Source organism: Mus caroli, chromosome 8 (assembly GCF_900094665.2).
Source record: "Mus caroli chromosome 8, CAROLI_EIJ_v1.1, whole genome shotgun sequence".
In the NCBI taxonomy this organism is placed as follows: Eukaryota; Metazoa; Chordata; class Mammalia; order Rodentia; family Muridae; genus Mus; species Mus caroli.
In genome coordinates this window covers 85,787,056-85,807,801 of record NC_034577.1, presented here as the reverse complement: position 1 = coordinate 85,807,801, position 20,746 = coordinate 85,787,056, and the positions used below count along the sequence as shown (strand labels likewise).

The 20,746-nt window shown below is 44.0% G+C and overlaps 1 protein-coding gene across 3 annotated transcripts in view; it reads right to left on the bottom strand.

Annotated features, from left to right (window-relative positions):
- Nup93 (nucleoporin 93) overlaps window positions 1-20,746 on the bottom strand; it is a 111,047-nt gene that overhangs the window by 7,427 nt on the left and 82,874 nt on the right. For all 3 annotated transcript variants that reach the window (XM_021169822.2, XM_029480656.1, XM_029480655.1), the window contains 12 exons: window positions 15,324-15,398; window positions 12,986-13,075; window positions 11,556-11,695; window positions 7,125-7,257; window positions 5,821-5,978; window positions 4,300-4,465; window positions 3,831-3,924; window positions 2,669-2,860; window positions 1,930-2,056; window positions 1,756-1,828; window positions 1,442-1,486; window positions 169-285 (listed from right to left, as the gene is read on the bottom strand). In XM_021169822.2, the coding sequence (XP_021025481.1) occupies window positions 169-285; window positions 1,442-1,486; window positions 1,756-1,828; window positions 1,930-2,056; window positions 2,669-2,860; window positions 3,831-3,924; window positions 4,300-4,465; window positions 5,821-5,978; window positions 7,125-7,257; window positions 11,556-11,695; window positions 12,986-13,075; window positions 15,324-15,398 (1,410 nt within the window). The remainder of the gene's footprint in view (window positions 1-168; window positions 286-1,441; window positions 1,487-1,755; window positions 1,829-1,929; window positions 2,057-2,668; window positions 2,861-3,830; window positions 3,925-4,299; window positions 4,466-5,820; window positions 5,979-7,124; window positions 7,258-11,555; window positions 11,696-12,985; window positions 13,076-15,323; window positions 15,399-20,746) is intronic.

The window sequence follows — 20,746 nt, the reverse complement described above, 5'->3', positions numbered from 1 at the left end:
GACTTTCATTATGCTGTTATTTGACCATAGATACTTTTCAGACAGTTAGAATTCTGTAAAATGGGAACTTGACCCTGACTGAACCATTTATACGCCAGAGAACATGCTTCAGCGGGGACAGTAGTGCAGAGCTTGAGCATTCACACAGTCGTGAAAAGGGAAAATTACCTTAGCAAGGTCATAAAGCTTCGCTGCCTCCTCAAACAGTCCTTTGTTCTCTGCCACTGAAGCAACTTTGTTGATAATAGGCTTTGTGTCACTGGTAAACTTATCTATGACTCCAGGCTGACAAGACAAATATCAAGGGGGAGGGAAAGACTCAACATCCCGCAGCAACTGTGTCTTGGAGCACACAGTTGAACTGGAACACAGTTGAACAGTTGCCCTAGTCAACAGGGTCTTCATCTGCCAGACTCGGCTCTCCTGAAGACATAAGGCCCCACACCATAACCACAGAAAGAAAGACAGGGCACGTTAATGGGAGCACTATGGAGTCGGCTATGGCACATTAGTGGTTTCTGAGAGATTTTCCAAAATGACTAAGAGTAGGTAAAACTATTAGTGATTCTAAATTTGCTGGCAAGCAGGATGTTATGAGAAAATACTTTCAGGACTTTCAATTTGCTTTCTAAGACAGATGCAGGAAGTGGTGGTAAGGACTTTGAAATAGCCTCCGTCACCACTCACTAGTAGGCACATGATCAGGAGAGTCTGACAGGCCTCAGGACTCAGGGAGGGGCCTTCGCAAAACTGTGCTTGACGGTGCATGCTAAGGCGCCTTCAGGGCTCTGCCAAATTCCAGTGCCCTGCCTCTCAACCAAGGAAATGTACTGCATGTTCAGATTCCACTTGTGTGGTCTTGAAGAAAATAATTAGCCACTTTTATTTCTGCTTTGGTTCTCACTTTGTGGGTGACTGTCTTACCTGAGTAAGATACTACACAAAGCCAAGAAGACAGACTATCAGTACCGGCAGGCCCTCATCTGGGCACCAGGCCAAACCATGCAGTTTACACAGGAAAGTGAGTAGCTGTGGGCACCCAGGGGGGCCGGGGTTAGGACTGGGCCCTGACATTGGGCTTCTGCCCTTCTCTTACAGTGTCCCATGGCATGGCAAGTCCCAGAGGAGCTGCTAAGGCTCTTGGGAGATGGCATTTCTGGGGCTGGTGGGGAGCTCTGAGTACTCAGAGGTGAAGTGCGTGTCTAACTTTCCCATCTGGAGAGAGTAGGCAGAGTAAACCCTAACTTTCCTTCATGTTTTCTGAGTCAAAAATATAGCTGTCTTACCTTTAAGAAAAATGTTAGACGGAACATATGAAAACACTAATTACAAATTTATAAATTTTAAAGAAAGAAAAATGTGTGTAAAACTAATTAATGCTATCAGTTGGGCTTATAATTTCATCCTTCCATTTGTTACAATTTGGATACATTTAACCTACCTTTCTACTTCCATCGTTCTCTAGTTTTCCAAGAATCATATCAAACTGTGGGGAGAAAAGGTTTACTCAGCTTACTGATCAAGGAAATAAACGTAACACACAAATTCTTAGGGCAAAGGGAAAGGAGGGGTCTCTCATAACTAGGACACAGTGAGGCTGAGGTCAGTATTGTCAGTGTAAGAAACCAAAGCAAGCCCTGCCCGGCCCTGCCCTGCCCTGCCTGCCACCCCCTCTAGGCCATGTACAACACACACACAGAGTAGAATGAGAGCACACTAAAAATTCCAGCCAGGGTGATGAGAAAGCTGACCTACCTCTCGACTTTCTATCACAAGCTCGCTCACACAGCGCAGAAACATGTTTTCTCCTTGACTGTCTTTCTCATCCCTACAAAAGCACAAGAATAGATGCAGACTGAGTCTCTAACAGTCACTGTCAGGATGGAGAAATAAAAGCTAGGCAAGTAAAAAGGCAAAGGCAGGATTCACCTGAGGAAGTAAAAGTACTGGAGGGCTTCTCTTGGGTCCGTGGACTCAAACTTGCGAGTGTAGAGCATGAGCAGACGCACAAAGTTCAGCCGTCGCATGCAGGGAGGGTCACCAGGCTCGTGGCTGACTGTACATGGGAACAGAAGGGCCCCTTAGACCCCGGCAATCCAGGACCCATGGAAATCAAGTGTATAAGCCAAGAAGCGTGACTTCTGCGGTGCAGTCCCCATTTCCCAGTATGACCTCACCAGTGGCTTCACTTTCCTTTGTACAGACAGTAGAGGTGAATGTCTCTATGGCAAATGGCCAGCAGATGGCCTTTACAGGAAACGACTATGTACCTGACCATCATGGCTCATGTACTGGGAAGAACGTGCTGACCCAGTCAGTCACTCACATTTACCTGGCTCTCTACCTGCCTCTCCCACCTGGGTAGGCAAGTTGATAGGTGCCTAGCTGGTGTTTCCAAGGTCTTTAAAGCCAGATCCCTAATGAACATCATACTCATGACTCCTGGAATGGCTCTGCCTGGTCAAAAAGCTAGTGCCTGGCATCACCCTTTAACATTCCAGGAAATGCCAAGGGGTTAAAACAAGCATTCTAACACTAACAGAAAAGCTCACATACCTACAATGCTCTAAAATGACCAAAATCTGGAGTGGCTGTCACTTCCCCACTGGGACCAAGGGGGATGGTGCGCTATGGCCACATCAATGCCAGCTAAGACCTAAATACTCACGGAGCTGAGCACTCTGTCCAGAGGACTTTAAAAGGAGCTTTAGCTCAAACAGCACCAGGGCCACATGGACAGCATGGCAGCGTAGCCGCTCCATGCGGAAGAGGAAGGCAATGGCAGCTTCAAACTGTGCAGTCAGGAACAGCACTTGAAAGTAGAGGAAGGGCTGCTGGTTTACCGTGAAGTGGGACTCGCCTGCAGGAGAGGAGGTAAAACAAACACACTCAGGACGCTGCCACCACTGAGTCACCCTGCGTATCTACTGGAAAGGAGCAGCCGCATGACCCTAAAGTAACTGAAGGGATACTGGGCACAGGAAACTCCATGAAATACCACCCGAAACCAGGCACGGTGGTGCAGGCTTCTAATAATTTCAGCCACAGCAACAGAAAGACAGAGACAGGTAGATCTCTGTGGACTCAAGGCCATTCTGACCTACAAACTTGAGTTCTGTAACAGAGAGAGAGGCCTTGGCTTAAAACAACAACAACAACAACAACAAAAAGACCCAGCTCCTCTCTAGGCCTCACTCATGGTTGGCAAGAAGGGTCCTGTTATAAAAACCTAAGCTGTGTGCATTAGAGGAGAGCAACGGCTCAAGATGCTGAACTGACAGTTGTCTTCAATATACATGGAGACAGAAAATGCAAAGCGCATGTACAGTCGGCTTCACAGAAGCCTGAGCTCAGCAACAGCAGCTGCAGTCACTGACCCTATACTTCCTAGAACTGTTCAACAATGAGGAGGTCAAAGGGAAAAGCTACTCCTCTCCTTTGTAATCAGGTGTGACCACTAGCAAGACCTACAAGGAAGCAACTAAGGCCTCATTCACATCTCTCCCAAGCAAGAACTAGAAAAAATGTTTATGGTCTATGACTATGAAGTCACAGCTTTCTATTTCCTTTTGGCGGGGCCAGAGAAACTCAAGGTCTCTGGAATGTCAGGCAAGTGCTGCAGTACTGAGCTACAGCCCCAGACGCTTTTATTCTTATTCTGAGACAAAAATTTTACTGTTTCCCAGGTTGGCCTTGAACTCAGGATGCTCCTGCTTCAGTCTCTCAAGTATCCAAGTGATGCATATTTCTTAACGCATAACGGTCTGTACCTGATTGAAAATGGTAAGCCATATCCCCCCAAAGGAGATGGTGACTGTCCAGGATCTTACCATAGTCTTCTAGCAGCTGCTTCTGGAACTGTGAGAGAGTGAGCCTGTCTTGTGGTGAGCTGGTGCCGTCATCATCAAAACACACCTGGTTCAACTAAATGTCCAAAGGAAACAAGCACACTGGTACAGACTACACCCTCACCACACGCACCACCACCCTTGATGCTGTGAGCTGGGGCTACATGACACACTGTGGTTCTTGGGGCTGGGTTGTATTTTAGTAGAGCATGACTGATGCTCTAAATTCCATTCCTAGCAATGCAAAGGGAAAGGGAAGTGGGGGAAGAGGAGGGAAGGAAAGAAGAAAAAGAAAGCTAACTGTGTAGTTATTAGTTAGGAATTACACAATAAAAAAAAAAGGCGGATTTGATACAAAATCCACTGTCCCTGTCCTGAGTACTATACAGACTTCATGCATCACGAGCATTGAGCATGGAGGACTTGAGCAGCCAAAGGACACTGTGCCTACTTTTAACCATAGGTAGTCCTCAGTCTTGTCTGCTACTTCACTCTGATTGTCGGTGATATCGCATCTCCCAATAATACAGTACACAGCTCTCTTGTAGGGGTCTGTGTTGTTCCTGAGGGCTCTGCGGTAGTGAAGTCGGAGTTTGTTTTCCGTAGCTGGAGACAATCTGAAGACGCAGAGAGAGACACAGACTCAGCAAAGATCCTCAAAGGTGAAGTGCAAGCATGCCCAGAACAGTCTGGAAGCTCTCCATCATCCTGAGCATAGGGCCTCTCTGCTCACCCACCACTCTCACCTGACTTCTAATTGCTAGCACCACATCCTTTCACCCATCGGCCTTCTACAGGCCTAAGACCTCATTAGGGAGACTGGGGATGCTAGGGATCAATATTCCCTCCAACATCCCTCAAGCAGGTCCTTCCCTAAATGTCTTGCTGTTGAAGTTTATCTGCATGCACATGTGTGTGCAGTAGAGAGCAGAGGGCAGAGGTCAATCTCTCATGCCACTCTTCAGGTGGTGGTTTTTGATATAGTATCCGTTTCTGTTCTGGAGCTTGCCAATTAGGTCATTGCCAGAGCCCCAGAAAGCCTTCTTTCTTCACTTCACCGGTGCTGAGATCACAAGCTAGTGCTACCATGCTTAACAAGGGTTCTGCGATTGCACTGCAAGCACTTTTACCTACTGAGGTTACTCTCCAACTTCATCCTTCAACTGTCTTAACCTTGGGCCTCCACACCCCCTTATTCACATGGGCTCACCTCCCAAATAGTAGACCTGTACCCCAATCTTTGGCTCAGTTGGGTGCTAATGCTGCCTCTACCCCAGTGGTGACCAAACCCTGGGCTCTGTGCATGCTGGGCAGGCAGATGCTCCACTTCTGAGCTCATCTTCAGCCCTAAACCTACTTTAAACTATATAAGCAAATCAGAGGCTTAGGATCTGAGACAACTTCTTAAAGTGGCAGTATTAGCCCTTGAGTATTGGCTTCCCACAGGAACCACTGCAGTGAGCGTCACATTTCCTCTGTACATGTGCATATATACAAACTGGGTTTGGACATGAACGTGTGTCCAATTACGTAAGCACAACCAACTGCTGCTTACCAGTCCCTTAGTTCAGGAATGCTTCTCGAGGCTGTGGTCATTATCTCAATGCTAACTTCAGACTGATGAAATTCTGGCTCTAACTTGAGTCATAAAGCATACAGCATATAGCATACACATCCACATGGACTGAACAAAGAATATTTGTATTTAACAAAGTAACTAACACTAAAAGTCTCATTTTATTTCCGTTATTATTTAGTTAGTTTTCTGGAGACAAAACATCTTGAACTCACAACCTGATGTCTCAGATTCCTGTCTGCTGGAATTATAGGCACACACCAACACTCTTGGACAAAAAGTTATTTTTATGAAGCAATCAATCTTAACCTAGAGTCTGTTCCACGCAGTCCTCCACTGACAGGAAACTCACTAAATGCAGTCTATATCTGCAGCAAAGCACAGTGCTCATGGTACCTTCTATCCTTGCTGTTCATGTATTCCTGGAACCAAGTTTTAAATTCCCCAAGCTGGTGCTGGGCTCGACTGACGACTTGTGATGCGGCAAGCAGGTCTCCACAGCGCATGCAGTAATAAATTAATGCCCAGACAGGATGGCCTTCTACCTCTCCATCCTACAAGACAAAAGCACAGTCAAACAAAAGCTAACAAACACTTTGTGATGTGAGACACCCAGCTAAGGTACGCAGTTCCCACCATAACCCCATGGGCTAAGAGCCACTGATTGTATCCTATTCCCTGTGTTTCTAAAACACATTGGGCTGTCCAGGGAAAACTGGGAGTGGCAGTGTACTATGGATCTGGAGGTACTGTGATGCCAACAGAGCCCACCTATGCTTTTTCTCCTAGCCAGCAACAATGGGATCACCTTCTTTGATTTTGACAAAATAAAGGCTAAAGATGTCACTGACTAATGAGGGCAACTCATCCACTTGAGCTTATAAAACTGAACATGCCTTATCCCTCCAAATATTTAACTGTCTGGATATCAAGAGCTGCGAGGTGACTGTCTTCCCCTCCCAACAATGTGACCACCCACCCACTTTTCCCTTGTCCGTGGAGCAGGCCTGGCCTTGTACTGTTGGTCATCAGTTCTTCCCCTTCTGTAGCAGAAGCTTCATAGACTTCCATCATGTGCCCTCTTCAACACGTTTAAGCTATGCAAGGCCACACACTCAGCTTTGGGACTCAATGCCTTCCTTTACCAGCTAATTCAAAGCTTGCTAAGCCCTGCCACATGCCTACCACTCCAGATACTCTGCTTTCTCTGTTGTTTGTCCACACTGTTCTCCCCACCTGGAACAGCCTTCCAGAGTCCCACTGAGGGTGAACCCCTGCTCTTTAAGAGTTAAGTATGACCTTTTATGAAGCTGGCATCTTTAGGCACAAAGCTCTAGCTTAGCTTGTACATTCTATCAGACACTGTAAAATAACCCCCGTCTGCAAGGCAAGCAGGCAGAGGGACTAAATCACACCCAATGCCACTCTTCCAGCTGGTTTGCTTTAAACTTCTGACATATTCCTCACTTTGTGTCCTACACCCACATGTAAGTGTCAGAGAGCCCTTATAGCTTAACTTTTAAAACTCATCTGAGACATGGTGTTGGCACATCTCCTGCCTCTACTCAGGATTTTTGCATGACTGTTTTGAAAGGGCCCATGAAACAGCACCACCCAGCCTCTTTACCACACAGAACTCCCTTCAACTAAGAATGCTTAAGATCAACGAGTGGCTCTGGCCCTGCAGAGGTTTCTAGTACCTGAAGTCCTGGTGAAGGAGCTGGCAGTTTAATGTTTAGAAAACTCCGAACCAGCTGGTAAGTCCCAGGCACACCGCCCAGCTGTGCCTGATGCAGATTTCCGAAGACAGTCACAAGGGTGTAATTCTTATAACTAGAAACATTTTCAAAAGAAAAAATTGGCCAAGGCTGACAACATGTACTACACACATCCATCTCCATGTTCAGAACACATGACTCTGAGTTCTACAGGCAAGGGCTGACTTTAAATTTCATACAGAAAAGGAAACACCTATGCAATGAAGCAAATTCCATTCTTATCATTGTATAGATTTTTACCCCAGATAATTCCTAGGGGAATACAGCTGAGGATTTCAAATACTTCAAGAGTGAAGCCTACTGCTCTAATGGGTTTGCTTTTGAAAAACAAAACTTCTTATTTTAAAGAATTTGAAATCAATTCCATAAAAAGTCAGAATTGTTAAGTAAATTCCATCCTACCCTTTACCTAGATTACCAGGTTCTGACATTTGTATGCATTTCCTAGCTCTACCCTTCCTATCCCACACCCAAACACACATAGGAACATGATTCTGTTTATTCCCAGAAGCATTTACAAATGTTATTAGAAGGTAAGTACGTTACCTCACCTACCAACATTTCAGCCATGTACCTCCTAAGAGCCAGGATATTTTCCTACCTAACCCAAATGCCATTATGACACCCAGAAATTGAGTATTAACAAACTACTATCTAAAGCACAAGCCACTGTCAAATTTTATAATAATGGATTTGACCTGATTCCTATGCTTATATTCACAATTCACCTGACCCCAGTTCTGTGTTTGAGACAGGGTCTTACTCTGTGGTCCTGGCAGTTCTGAAACTGAAGGTGTGGGGGGAGGGGGACGGGGATACTTTGTATTTATAGTGATCCTTCTGCCTCAAGTGCTAGAACTACAGACATGAACTACAGCATCCAATAGATTGTTTTCCTTCTAAATCCCAGACTCAAATTATAAAATCCAAGGCTCTTGCTTAAGTGGCACCCACTTTCACTCCTCTTTAGTCCAGGGAGTTCTCCCACCTTCTGTCTTTCATGATACCCACCTCTTTAGAGAACCGAGAAAAGTTGTCTGACAGAATGCCTCACAAGCTACATCATTTCTATGTGACTCGGCTCAGACTTAAGATTTTGTCACCCAGTAACTAAGTCTTTGTACACAATGACAGTCTTACAATGAGAGTCTGCCACTGGCAGCTACTACATATCTCTTGGCTACCAAGCACTGACCAGATCTTTCTAACAGTGTACTATAACCTAAGACTCTTCTCTTAGTACTCAAGAAAAAACCTGTGTCTGTGTGGCTACTCTGTTCTCTGTCAATGTTTTATCTTACCTAATACTGTTAGCTCCCAGTGGCAATCTATGCTAAACCATTATTACAGTGGGGACTACAGAATGCTATCAATTCCCGCGTCATTTCCCTACTTTGTACCATGCCTCTTTATAAGTGTTTCTACTCCATTATTAGTCCACACTATAATCAGAACTTTAAAAACATGTTCTGACTGCCTCAAAAGGTCAGGTAACTCATGAGCACAAAGATGTGCAATGTCCAGTTAGATGCTGTGAGCCAGTGGGGTGAGAGAGGGGGAAAGACGGGGAATAAACCCAAAGACCAATTTCAGAGAACAAATTGTAAAATTTGATGCATTAGTATTAATGGTGTTCAAGAATTAAAAGTGAACTATGCAAAATTATGTATCATATGTATCTAGATCATAACTGTACAAAAAATAAAACTAAATACTCATGACTAAAGGAGGAGGAGGACGCTATGAGGAGGCAAAAGGAGTCTCTGGGTGTGAGGGATGGGGACCTCTCTTCTGCAGGTCTTCTTTTCAGCATTTTCCAAAGTTTCCATAAAAAGCATGTATAATGGAAAAGAAGCACAAGGTAGTTTATAAATGCATTCTCCCCACCACTGCAAGTATTTAAACACACAAGATGAAAGGACAGAGTTCTATGTAGTAGCCAGAGCAAATAGATGCCCACTACTACCTCTTCCAACTTGTAATAAGACATGTGTGCTGACAAGATCCTAAATTAAAGAATTCTAAACTCTTGAGAACCAAGACAAATATATCCTATCTCAAGCCATGGAACATGGAAGGGACAGACCGAGCCTATATTTTCTCAACACTTTTGGCCTGATATCTAAAAACCTATTTGGAACCAGGTCTACTTTACCATCTGGTGGATTATGTAACCTGAAACGTTGCTGTATACTGTCAGCAGAAAGGCACCTGCAGAACTGTATCCCTGAGATTGCTATTCTAAATAGGTAATAAGGAAGCATTCAAAAGGATGCTGTAGAGAGTAATGCTACTCAAGAGATGGAGAAAAGGCTTTAGTAACTGGACAGGGGCTTCTAGAGAGCTCTAAAAGTCCAGCTAGAGAATGGGCAATGAAAGAATAACTCAAGTCCGGGCTGAAGAAATGGATTAGCTGTTAAGAGAACTCACTGCTCTTAAGGAGGACCTGGGCTGGGTTCCTGGCACCCACATGGTTGCTCACAACTGTCTGTAACTCCATACGGTTACAATCTCATTGTACCAACCTCACTGGCACCAGACATACACATGGTGTACATACGTACTTTCAGGAAGAACACCCATACACATAAAATAAATACATTTAAAAAGTTAAAACCTGCGTAGAATAAATAATAAACTGGAATGCATAAACAATAGAACACAGCCTGGTAGCTGAAACACCAGTTTAATGATTAGGTTTAACAGAAAAAGCATTTAATTTTTAATTCCTTAAGATTTTTATATTGTATAAGATTATCTGGCTTATAGTCTTGTAACTAAAAATGAACAAATATTACTTTATTAGGGTCCTTATACTTGACAGTCAATAGAGTCAAACTTCCATCACAAAAGCTTAGCCAGTGGGGCTGGAGAGATGGCTGATCAGCTGAGAGCACTGACTGCTGCTCTTCCAGAGGACGTGAGGTTCAGTTCCAGCACCCACACGGCGGCTCACAGTGTCTCCTAGGGGGTCCAACACCCTCGTCTGGCCTCCATGGACACCATACTCTTTTTTTTTTTTTTGGTTTTTCGAGACAGGGTTTCTCTGTGTAGTCCTGGCTGATCCTGGAACTCACTCTGTAAGACCAGGCTGGCCTCGAACTCAGAAATCCACCTGCCTCTGCCTCCCGAGTGCTGGGATTAAAGGCGTGCGCCACCACGCCCGGCTGACACCATACTCTTGTGGTACACAGGCATACATGCAGGCAAAACTAACCATAAAAATAGAAATGTAAACTAAAGTGAAAACAGTCTAGCCAAAGTCTAAAGAATTATTTATAAAACCTTTACACAGAGAGGTTAGAGAAAGTAAACAACAACCCCTTTTGACAGATCTAGATTTCTAGTAACAGGAATGGAGACTAGTGAGGGTGTGCATTTCATGTCACTAAGGTGTACTTAGTGTGATATTTGATATGAAAACCAGTTCCCTGCAGCATCAAGTCTGACTTCCCTCAGGGATCTTCCTAATCAAGTATTATTTTGTTGACAAAGCAACCACACTGCAAGGCTGCTGGCATTTGAGACTCTGGCTAAGGCTGCAATTCAGCTAGTATACTCAGCTAAGCTTTCTCCTCTCAGGCCAGCGGGGTGACACCCAGCACCCTGTCTCTAGAGTCTATTGCACACTCCTGACCACCCCTGCTGGGATTCCACAGACTGTCACAAAGACAATGGATGGTGCTGGCCCTAGTAATGAAGTGGACAATAGGGTATGATGAACCAGCTACGAACCAACTCTGATTAGTGAGGAGGTGGAAGAAAGCCCAGGCACAAAGTGCTGGCCTCGGCAGCTATGCAGGGCCCTGACTCAGGGGTTAACTGGGTAGGGCCAAGGAGAGTAAAGTTACAGGGGCCTTGCTAAGGTTTCCAAGTCATTTATTGCAAGAGTGAGTTAAAAAGCTGTAAGAAAACAAAGGAACTTGAGGAGTGAATGAACCATATTAGGAAATCAGAATTATAACCCAAGTCATTATGATCTAATCAACATGTCTCTATGTTAAATTATGGAAAGCAGAGAAATAAGAGAGATGTGAACAGTGCTTTCCCTCACCACCCTTTCCATGTATGATTTTATCAACTGCAGAAACAGTCTGAGTAGATAAGTGTTCTGACAACAGAATTAGCTCAGCTCCAGTCAGTTTAAAGTACTCCAGTTATAACACGCTCAGTCCCAGAACTACGTAAGGCCAAGTAACACGTGACTTTAGGGAAGGTGAAAGCCTGCCCTGACCAGACACAGACATACTGAGAGACAGAGAGAGGGGTGGAGGAGGGAGGGAGGGGGAGAGAGAGAGAGAAAGAGAGAGAGAGAGAGAGAGAGAGAGAGTGCGAGAGAGTGAGCTTCCTTACCTCTGCTCAAGATATCCCAAGGCCTGCTTGACAAAGTCCATACGCACTTCCACACTGCTCCGGCTCTTCAGGGCGTCAGTTGCTGGTGTCAGCACCACATCTGTCATTTGTTTTACCATGGTCCACATGTCAGAAATGCTCTGCATGTAAATGAGGTTGTGTATGACAACGATGTACAGGGGAGGAGTTACCTGGCTATGACTGCACTGGCAGGCAGAATGAGGAAGGGTTGAGGTTTTATGTCTGAGATGCCCCTGGCTCAAATTCAGTGCAGAAGATGGGTCTCTGCCTTGCCAATCCTAAGAGCTCTGATCACTGATGAGTATACCCCTGCCCTGCTTGGAGCTGGCTTTCAGACCTATTACCATGCCAGGCCTGACAGAGCACCTCCATCATTATAGGCACATGAAAGTAAGAAGAGCTCAACCTTAGTGGCTCACCCGTTAAGAGGGAGTGAATGCACTTTTAATTAATTACCCAGAGCTCTAGGAACTAAACATAAGTCCTTACAAGGTTATTTAAGTTGCTTAGGGCTTAAAATAAGAGTTTAACCTAAATAACAGGGTTCTGTCCTCCCAGAGGCTCTCTGGGCTGCCACCGTAGCCCACTTTATCAGTAAATGCCACGGCCTCCTGCTCTCCCTCCCACCCCACCTCAAGAGCGCCTCCAGGAAAGAGGGTTTTCTTTGTGTTCCTCTCCCCAGGCTCTGAATTTCTCCTTCAAAACCTGTTTTCTGGCCCCTTGGCAACACTCTAAAGATAGAAGCAGAGAAATGCACTGCAGTGGGGAAAAGTTGGTTCTCCTGGCGCCTCTCTCAACAGTGAAAGCTGCAGAATGAATACTAAGCAAATGTGACTAGTGAAGTCTCACTTTTGTCTTAAATCTGTACTGCTTTTTATTTTACTACTGGGGGGGGGGGCGGAGTACAATTCTGAAAAACAAGCCCGTGTATGAGTGCGTCTGCCCCTGTACTGGCCTTCCCTTCCTTCTGCCTTCCCTCCAGCACCTTCTAATGCATCCACCGCTACCCACCCCTGCTGCTCTTCCTAAAGGAGAAAGCTGGCCAGGGAAGCAAGAGGGTGAGGATAATAAAAATCGGGGAAGGGATTCAAAAAGAAAAGGGGTAAGTTAAGTTCAAGGAGACAGCACAGACTCTGCCCAAAGAGCTGATACCTGAGGAGAGAAAATGGTCAAGAAGCCAATCAGAGCTCAGGACCTCTGACCGCGGACTAATCCCAGCCAGAACTTTTGAGGATGTATTTTTAAAAAGCCACCACAAAAACAATCACTCCAATTTATATAAAATGTTGGAAAAAGAATGCTAACTCTTAAAACAGTCTCTCTTAGCATACTGCAGCCTAGTCAGTAAGGCGCTGACGCCATCTGAACATGGAACGTGGGTTTCTCCCCAGGTTGGGTCTAGGCACTACCTTGTCATCCAGCTCTGCGACGGAGGCACACAGGTCCACCAGGTTAGGCTGCAGGTGTCCACTCACAATCTTCTCATTATAGATATAGATCTGAAAGAAGGAAACAAAAGTAACCAGCATGAGATACTCTCACTTCCTTAGAGATCAGAAGCCATTCTGAAGCCAGCAAGAGGCAGTAGAGGCATATGCTAGCCTTCCCTTCCTCAGAGTGCCTAATCGTCCATAAGGCTAGGTCTCCACCTGTGGCCAGCACCTTACAAACACCTGAAAAACATGGTGCGAGATAGTACAGAGGCCAGGAGCAAAAGGGAAGACGGCACACTATAGAAGCACGGGCAGGCTCTGATAAATCCAGGTCAGAGGACTGAATGGTCCCAGGGCCATGGCTCACGGACTCGGGGAGAGCACAGCTGTCTTCTCCTTTGTCAGGGCAGTGTTTGCTACAGAGTTGAAATATTACCCTTAGAAAGCATCTCTGGGCCCGGCCTGAGAACTCAGTATTGCCGCCAGGCCTGACAACCTGAGTTAAATCTCTGAGACCCACATGGTAGTAGAAGGAAAGCTGATTCCCACGGGCTGTCCTCTGACCACTGCCCCACAGTGAATAAAAAAGTACATAAACGTAAGAGAAAGAATCTCTGCTCTTCAGGTAAAATCTCTCTCAAGAAAGAAACAAAAAAAACCAACAAAACCCACCCAAAAACCACAATGATGATTTGATGTCATGCTTAAGGTGTAAGATGATAACATTTTACTTTGGATTTGACTTATAAAATACTGAAATAATTGTGGTTACAAACTAAGTTCTCCTCTTATGGAAGACCTTCTTTTACATCTTGAAGTCCCTGTTCTGGTGAGAAGAGGACTGAACTAAAGGCAAATCGTGACCCATGGAACCTCAGCCTCCTCTACTGTAAATGGAGGATGCTGGTGTCACTTTAGCTTCCAGGGCTGTCATACAGATTTAGCAGGTTCGGAACCATAAGCAGCACTTATTCGCTCAATGAGCGTGACCTAGGAGCCTCCCTTTGGAAGGCTGTATTCTACAGAGTACACACACATTCACTATCTGCGGGAGAGACCCACCTACTGGACCCTAGTGCTACAGACTTTAGCTTTTCAGATGAAGAAGCTACACTGTTTCTCCATGAACATGTAATTTTGTTGGGTCTGAGCTTGTGGTAGCTACAGCAACCAAGGGGCTCAGTCAGGATGCTGATGACATACAGGATGTTGATATGGAGTGAGTATATGAAAGAGGGTGAGTGTTCTAAAACTGGAGAAGGAAATGAAGTCTAGTGGTGAAATATGGAGTGAAAGGAAGGAGCTGTTGTCTCTGGAGGACGAGGCGGGCTTCAGCTGCCTGGAGTTTGAAGCAGCAATGTCTGATGGAAGAGACTTTAACCCTAAATCTGCTACCATCCTGTGAGTATATTCTCTGGTTCTACTATCACTTAACATGAATATACATTTACACTAAGAAAGCATTTAGGATATTTATCTCAAGAAGTGTTAATCAAGAGATCTGATATGTGCTAGTTAATGTAGAACTCCATTAATTAACTAGTTGCTGAGTCCTCTATTACAGAGCACAAGGTCTAAGCTCCTCATAGGCCATGCTCACTTTTGTAGTTGCCATCTGTTTCTACCCCTAACTCTCGCACTCCAGGGTAGCAGGGGGAGGAATACATCCTCGTGTCTCTCAGGGTCATGACTAAATGATGCAGATCTGGAGACTCTGTGGAGGAAAGCAGCAACTACAGTAAAACATGGGCTTCCTTGAGTTGCCTTCCTTTATTCCAAGCGTCAGCCCCAGGTAAGTCCTGCGCACAGCTTGATCTTGATCTGTGCTTACTGGTGAAGGCCCATGATCAGCAACCAGGAGCTCCACCCCGACACAGCAGGAGCATCTTGCCTTCACTGCAGTGCTATGCAGTGTCAGCACACTGCTTACCAAGGCACACAGCCTTTTGACAGTCCCACTCAATAAGGGTAAAAGGATCTGACCATATCCTTAGCCAGCCAAGTAAGTAATTCAGTTACTACAGAACCCCATTAGCTTCATTCTCTAGGAAGCTACTGCCAACAATGCCAAAAGAAACACCTGGTCAGTAGAGAGAGCAAATTTCAATTTCCCTGCACTATCTGAGTCATGAGATTAACCCATTTAACAGAATAGAGAACAGTTGCATTCATGGTGAAATATTAACTAATCCCATGAACAAGAAGCCCCCGTGCTTTCAGGTCTGACTCTGCTGTGAAATCACTACTCCTGTGACTCTCTAAGGATCATAGCATTCCTTCTCCAGGGTGAAATGTTCCTAAAAGGAATACTCACCTGCCGGGCATAGGCCATCTCAATGCTATCCAGAGAGCTTCGCCCAGGGGGATTCACATCACCGATGTAACTCGGCTATAAATAAAGACACAGCGGCATCAGTTAAGAACAGTACTCGATTGCATAAACACATCCATGCCTGTAACCTGAACAGGAGCAACAGAGAACAGCAGCAAGGCTCTGCTACAAGGACACAGGTTCAGCTATCCTCTAACAGCCCCAGGAAATAGTTTCCAGTACTAAAAACCTAATTTTAAAAATTATGCATTTAAAGAGTACTTGATTGCAGTCTCTGAATTTCCATTTAAATGACTTTTGCCTAATGCTCCTGTTTTCAAAAGCACCTCTCCTTCAGCTGCCCTTGGCCAAGCCACAATTTTACCACACATAAAGTCAATTATCCATCGACAGGAGGTGTGTGCACCGTAACTCCTGAATAGAAGCGGCTGGCAAACATTCAGCTGGAATTCCACAGTCAGAGCTGCCTAAGAACTAGGAACATGGACGCACAGCACGCTGCATGGGAGAATGTTCCCTACACCTCCGACCTCCAACCAGGTCTGGAAAACATGTAGTCTTTAGATCAAGCCATGTTGGCTATGACAAGACAGGGCACAATAAAGGAATGCATAACAGGGCCAGGGAACCAGAGACCAGAAAGGCAAGGAAGCCAGGCAAACAAGGCTAGAGAAGGGCTCACTGGGAGCCTGGAGGTATGTAAAGAGAGAGCAGTGAGTGAGCAGTGTGAGCCCCTAACACGCTCTCTCTCTCTCTCACACACACACACATACACACACACACACACACAAACACAGAGAGAGAGAGAGAGAGAGAGAGAGAGAGAGAGAGAAGGAATGGGCTTCTCAGAGTAGAGAGCATTCAGAAAATAGCCATTCTGGGATAGGCATGTATGTAACAGAAGGGAGTGGCACACTTTCATTTTAGCACCCATGATTGTACAAAGTGTATGCAGAGGTGTGTAAAACTTTACCAAGGAGAGTGTGCACTCTAGACAGGAGAGAAAGAACTATAATAGCGCTCGCACAAAACAAGTCTAGGGTGAAAACTAAATCCAGTGATACCACAGAGGGAGAGAGAGATGAGTCTCTACATAGAATGTTTTGCCTTCATGAACACAAAGAGGAATTAAACTGATTAATTTAGAAAATTTTGTTATAAAAGCCCAGTACTGTTTAATTAGGAACAACAACAAACAAACAAACACCGGGACCAAGGAAACCAACACATACTTACCTACATGGACCACCACCACCACCACCAAAACCAAAACCTCTAATGTGAGTAAAACACGGGACAAAGCAAAACTTAAAACCTCAAATACACAATGATGCAGCTTATACAGTTGACAAGAAAACAATATGGCACAAACATACAATATCCATACAGAGAAGTTCCCTAGCAGGGAACCAGAAGGATAGACAGAGGTTGTCTGGACGGTGTGAGTGCATAAGAGCTCACCATGTGAGGAACTTTCTGTGGTGCATCACAGAAGGAAAATGAAGGGCCTGTTGAGCAGTTTTGAACTTCTTTTGCAAAGAGCAGCAGGGCACTTTCTGTGCTTGGAATTCTACTCCAACCCCAATATATGAACTCGGCCATCCCTTAGGAACCAGACAGGGAGCACAGTACACAACTGAGAAGCATCTGGGGTGAGGCCGTCAAATCCACACTGTCAGTCTATATTTTACCAACCAATCACATCATTCATTTAAGACATGTCATACATGCCACTATAAGCTGGAAAGAATAAAAATGCTGCCAAACTACAACCCATAACTGAGTAAGATGCTGTGATTTCAGAGATGCTAAAATATGGGAAAGCTGTATGATTGACACTTGAAATATGGTATTAAGTATCTTATCAAAATTAGTGGCTGCTCAATATTCATGAGTTTCACACAGCACAGAGCAGAGCAGCAGCCGTGTCATCTGTCAGGAAGCCTCAGCTCAGCTTCTCCAGCAAGTCTGTTGCTTGCTGAGTCATTTTCCAGACAACTCGCCTGGGGAGACGCCCAGTGGCCATAGCCAAAATTCAACCCACCTACGTTAAATCCACCCTTAAATACTGCTTTTTATTTTTTAATAAAGTGTGTCTCAGAAAGAGAGCATATGTATATTTGTACATATGTACATATGTATGCATACATCAACAGATGAATACATGTATACATGTGTTCGGTTGAATCCTCCTCTACCTTTCCATGGTTTACAGGGTTCAAGTTCAGGCCGTGAGGCTTTCATGGCAAGCACTTTTACCCACTGAGCCATATCACCAGCCCCAAATATAGTTTAAATGTAGGTTAAAATATATCTAGGAATTCCCACACTGCTCAACTCCATCTTGCCATGCAAGCCAGACACTGGAGTCCTTCCTTACACTCACCAGATAGAAGAACTGGGCCACAGGAATCCATAGCAGGGCAACAGCCTCAAGAAATGGTGTGTTAAAGCACACTATTTTTATCTAGGCAACACTTGAAAAGTTAACAATCTTTCAATTCCTACCGTCCTTTAAAAGTTGTTTCCCTTTCTTCAATGGCATCCTAAAGATACTAATTTTCCAAATAACTTTGTGCTATTAAGTGCCACTTCCTTTATTAATTGCCAGGAATAGATATTAACAGTGTCTTTACTCCTCTGTTATTGAGAGGCTCCTGAGAAAAACAAACGTTCCAAAGGCTACCATATTTCAGTTCATTTCTGCCTTTAAAAACTTCCCCCAAAAGCCTCAGACTCAACTTTATATTAAATTAACCAAATCTGGACATTTTCTTCAAATATAAGGTTAACTCAAAATGATCTGAGGTCTCCTCTCTGATGACTCTGATCCAACAATTGCTAACAATAAGATGCCCAAAAAGAACGCTATACTCACCAAGTCCTATTTCTTCAATTATTACTTTTCTATTTATATAAAATTTTTTCATTCTTAGAAATTCGTCATAAATCAAAAGAGAGAAAAAAGCCATATTAAAACAATTGCTGTTAACAGTGTACAGCTTCCCTAACGCTGATAGGGCTGTAACACTGCACAGGCCTGGATCACACCCCCCTGCCAGACACTGGGCTGCAGCTTTGTATCTGTTCCCCGTCCTTATAATAGAGGAAAAGGTGTCTCACAAGAGAAATCCAGGCTCAGGCTTAATTCTGATACTTGTCATCTGCCCTTCAAACTATATGCTCTCTTCCACAGGACAAATGAAGTGGAGATAATATATCTTCCCATCATTTTGAAAGAAATTACATGAAAACACAGGGCTCTATGTACTACAAGAACAGCTAAATTCTGAAAGATCACACCAAGTGTGGCAAAGATATGAAACAAATGGAATTTTCACATACTGATGGTGGAAGATATAATGAAACCATTTAGGGGTAATGTCTACTAAACGTTGAACTTTCACAGGGTGTGGTGGCTCATGCCTTAATCCCAACTCCTTAAAGAAACTAAGACAGAGGATCACTGTGGGTGTGAAGCCAGCTTACACTACCCAGTGAGTTTTGGGCCAGCCTGGACTACAGAGTAAGATCTCAAAAAAACAAAAGAACAACAAAAATGCTAAACTGCTCGCGTGCACACACACACACACACACACACACACACACACACACACACAGGGGAGAGGTGAGTGCTAACAATTGAACCTGGGGCCTGGTGCACACTAAAGTGCCCTTCCAGTAATCCCAACTCTAGCCCCAAAGCTGAACACACACATATATATTTTGACCCAGCAATTTCCTCTCAGGTGTACTCCCAAAGAGATACAAATATATTTTCATCAAGATAAAGGAATTGTTCTTAATAGCATTGTTTATAAAAGCCAAGAACTCGAAACTACCTAAATGTTCATCAACACTAGAATGGGCACACAAAACTAGTTATACTGTTCAGTCATAAAATGAATGGCTTACCACTACAAATAAAATATATGAGTAGAGTGTTATGCAAAAATAATCTACAAATAGCACATTTTATGGCTCCAGTTTTATAAAGTTCGAAGAGGTAGGACCTTGGGGGATGGGGCAGAGGTCAGAGGCTACTGCTGAGATACTGGGCTTGTTTTAGTAACTTGTTCAGTTTTAATAACTGACTGAATTACATACTTAGGATTTTTATACTTTACTGAATAAACCTTACACTTTGTGGAGAGAGATCAAAACAATAAAAGCAATGAAAACCATATGTAAGCTGAGAATAAACCATTTGTAAGCTCAAGCTAATAACTCCAACACTAAAAAGAATGAGACAGAAGGATCACACGAATGAAGTCATGCTATGCAGAGAACTCCAGACTAGTCAAGGCTATATATTAAAACCCTAATCCTATCTCAAAACAAATAAACAAAACTTCCCAGGAGTTTTCAGAAAATGACAATTCTCTGGATACATGGAAGAGGCTTGTGTGTATCACCTGCCAACTTACACAGCAACATTGTTCACTCTGCCAAAAATCCCAACAGAGAACAGTATAAGCCTGAGTAACTAACTCTCTCCAAGGGGCCTGGAGGTCATGGAAGAAGAGCCTACTGAATAGACTGGTCTATTTTTGAGAGAAGAGCAATCAAGAAAGAATATTTCATTTGTAGTTTATAATTACTTTCAAATCCCTGTACAGAGCACAGCCTATTAACACCATTTTAAAAAAAATGAAGTTTATAAAACCAGGAGTTGTTCTAATTATTTGCTCAGACTCAGGAAGAATTGAAAGAGAAACACCAGATTAGCCAAGGGTCTTGTGTATTAGTTCTTCCTCCTCAAAGACTGTTTTCATCTGAAGTCTTTGAGTCTAAGAAATATAGGTCAGTGTCCTTAAGGAGCAATTTCCCAAAATAACCGGACACGAGCAGCTACTTACCTGGGGGCTTGACTGAACAAAAAGATTGGTTCTTAAATTAATCTTAAATCCACCGAATCCTTGACCCACACTTCAACCAGCCAGGACTTGGAAGTTCTGGGCTTTCCAGCATGTTCTAACTCTGAGCCTGAGCTTCCCTATCTCCATATATAGTGAGAGTGTAGGAGCCTGCACTGGCTGTGGGGCATATACCTGCAAATCAGAAATCAGTACTTGGGAGGATAGGATAGGAAGTTTGCAAACCTGAGGACAGCTTCAGCTACATAGTAAAATCTTCTCTTTAAAAAGAAAAACAAACAAACAAACAAACAAACAAAAACCAAGTCCTCACCCCAAAGACTGAACAAGAAGCCCTGGTAATATTAATATCATCACTTTTAAAACATTAAAAACTTTAAATAGCTATTTCTGAAATTACTTTTAGATGCTTTTTCTTTTTTAACTTGACCCAGATAGGATCTCCTGTATCCTAGGCTGGCTTTGATATTGATAGGATCTCATGTACCCTAGGCTGGCTTTGATATTGATAGGATCTCATGTACCCTA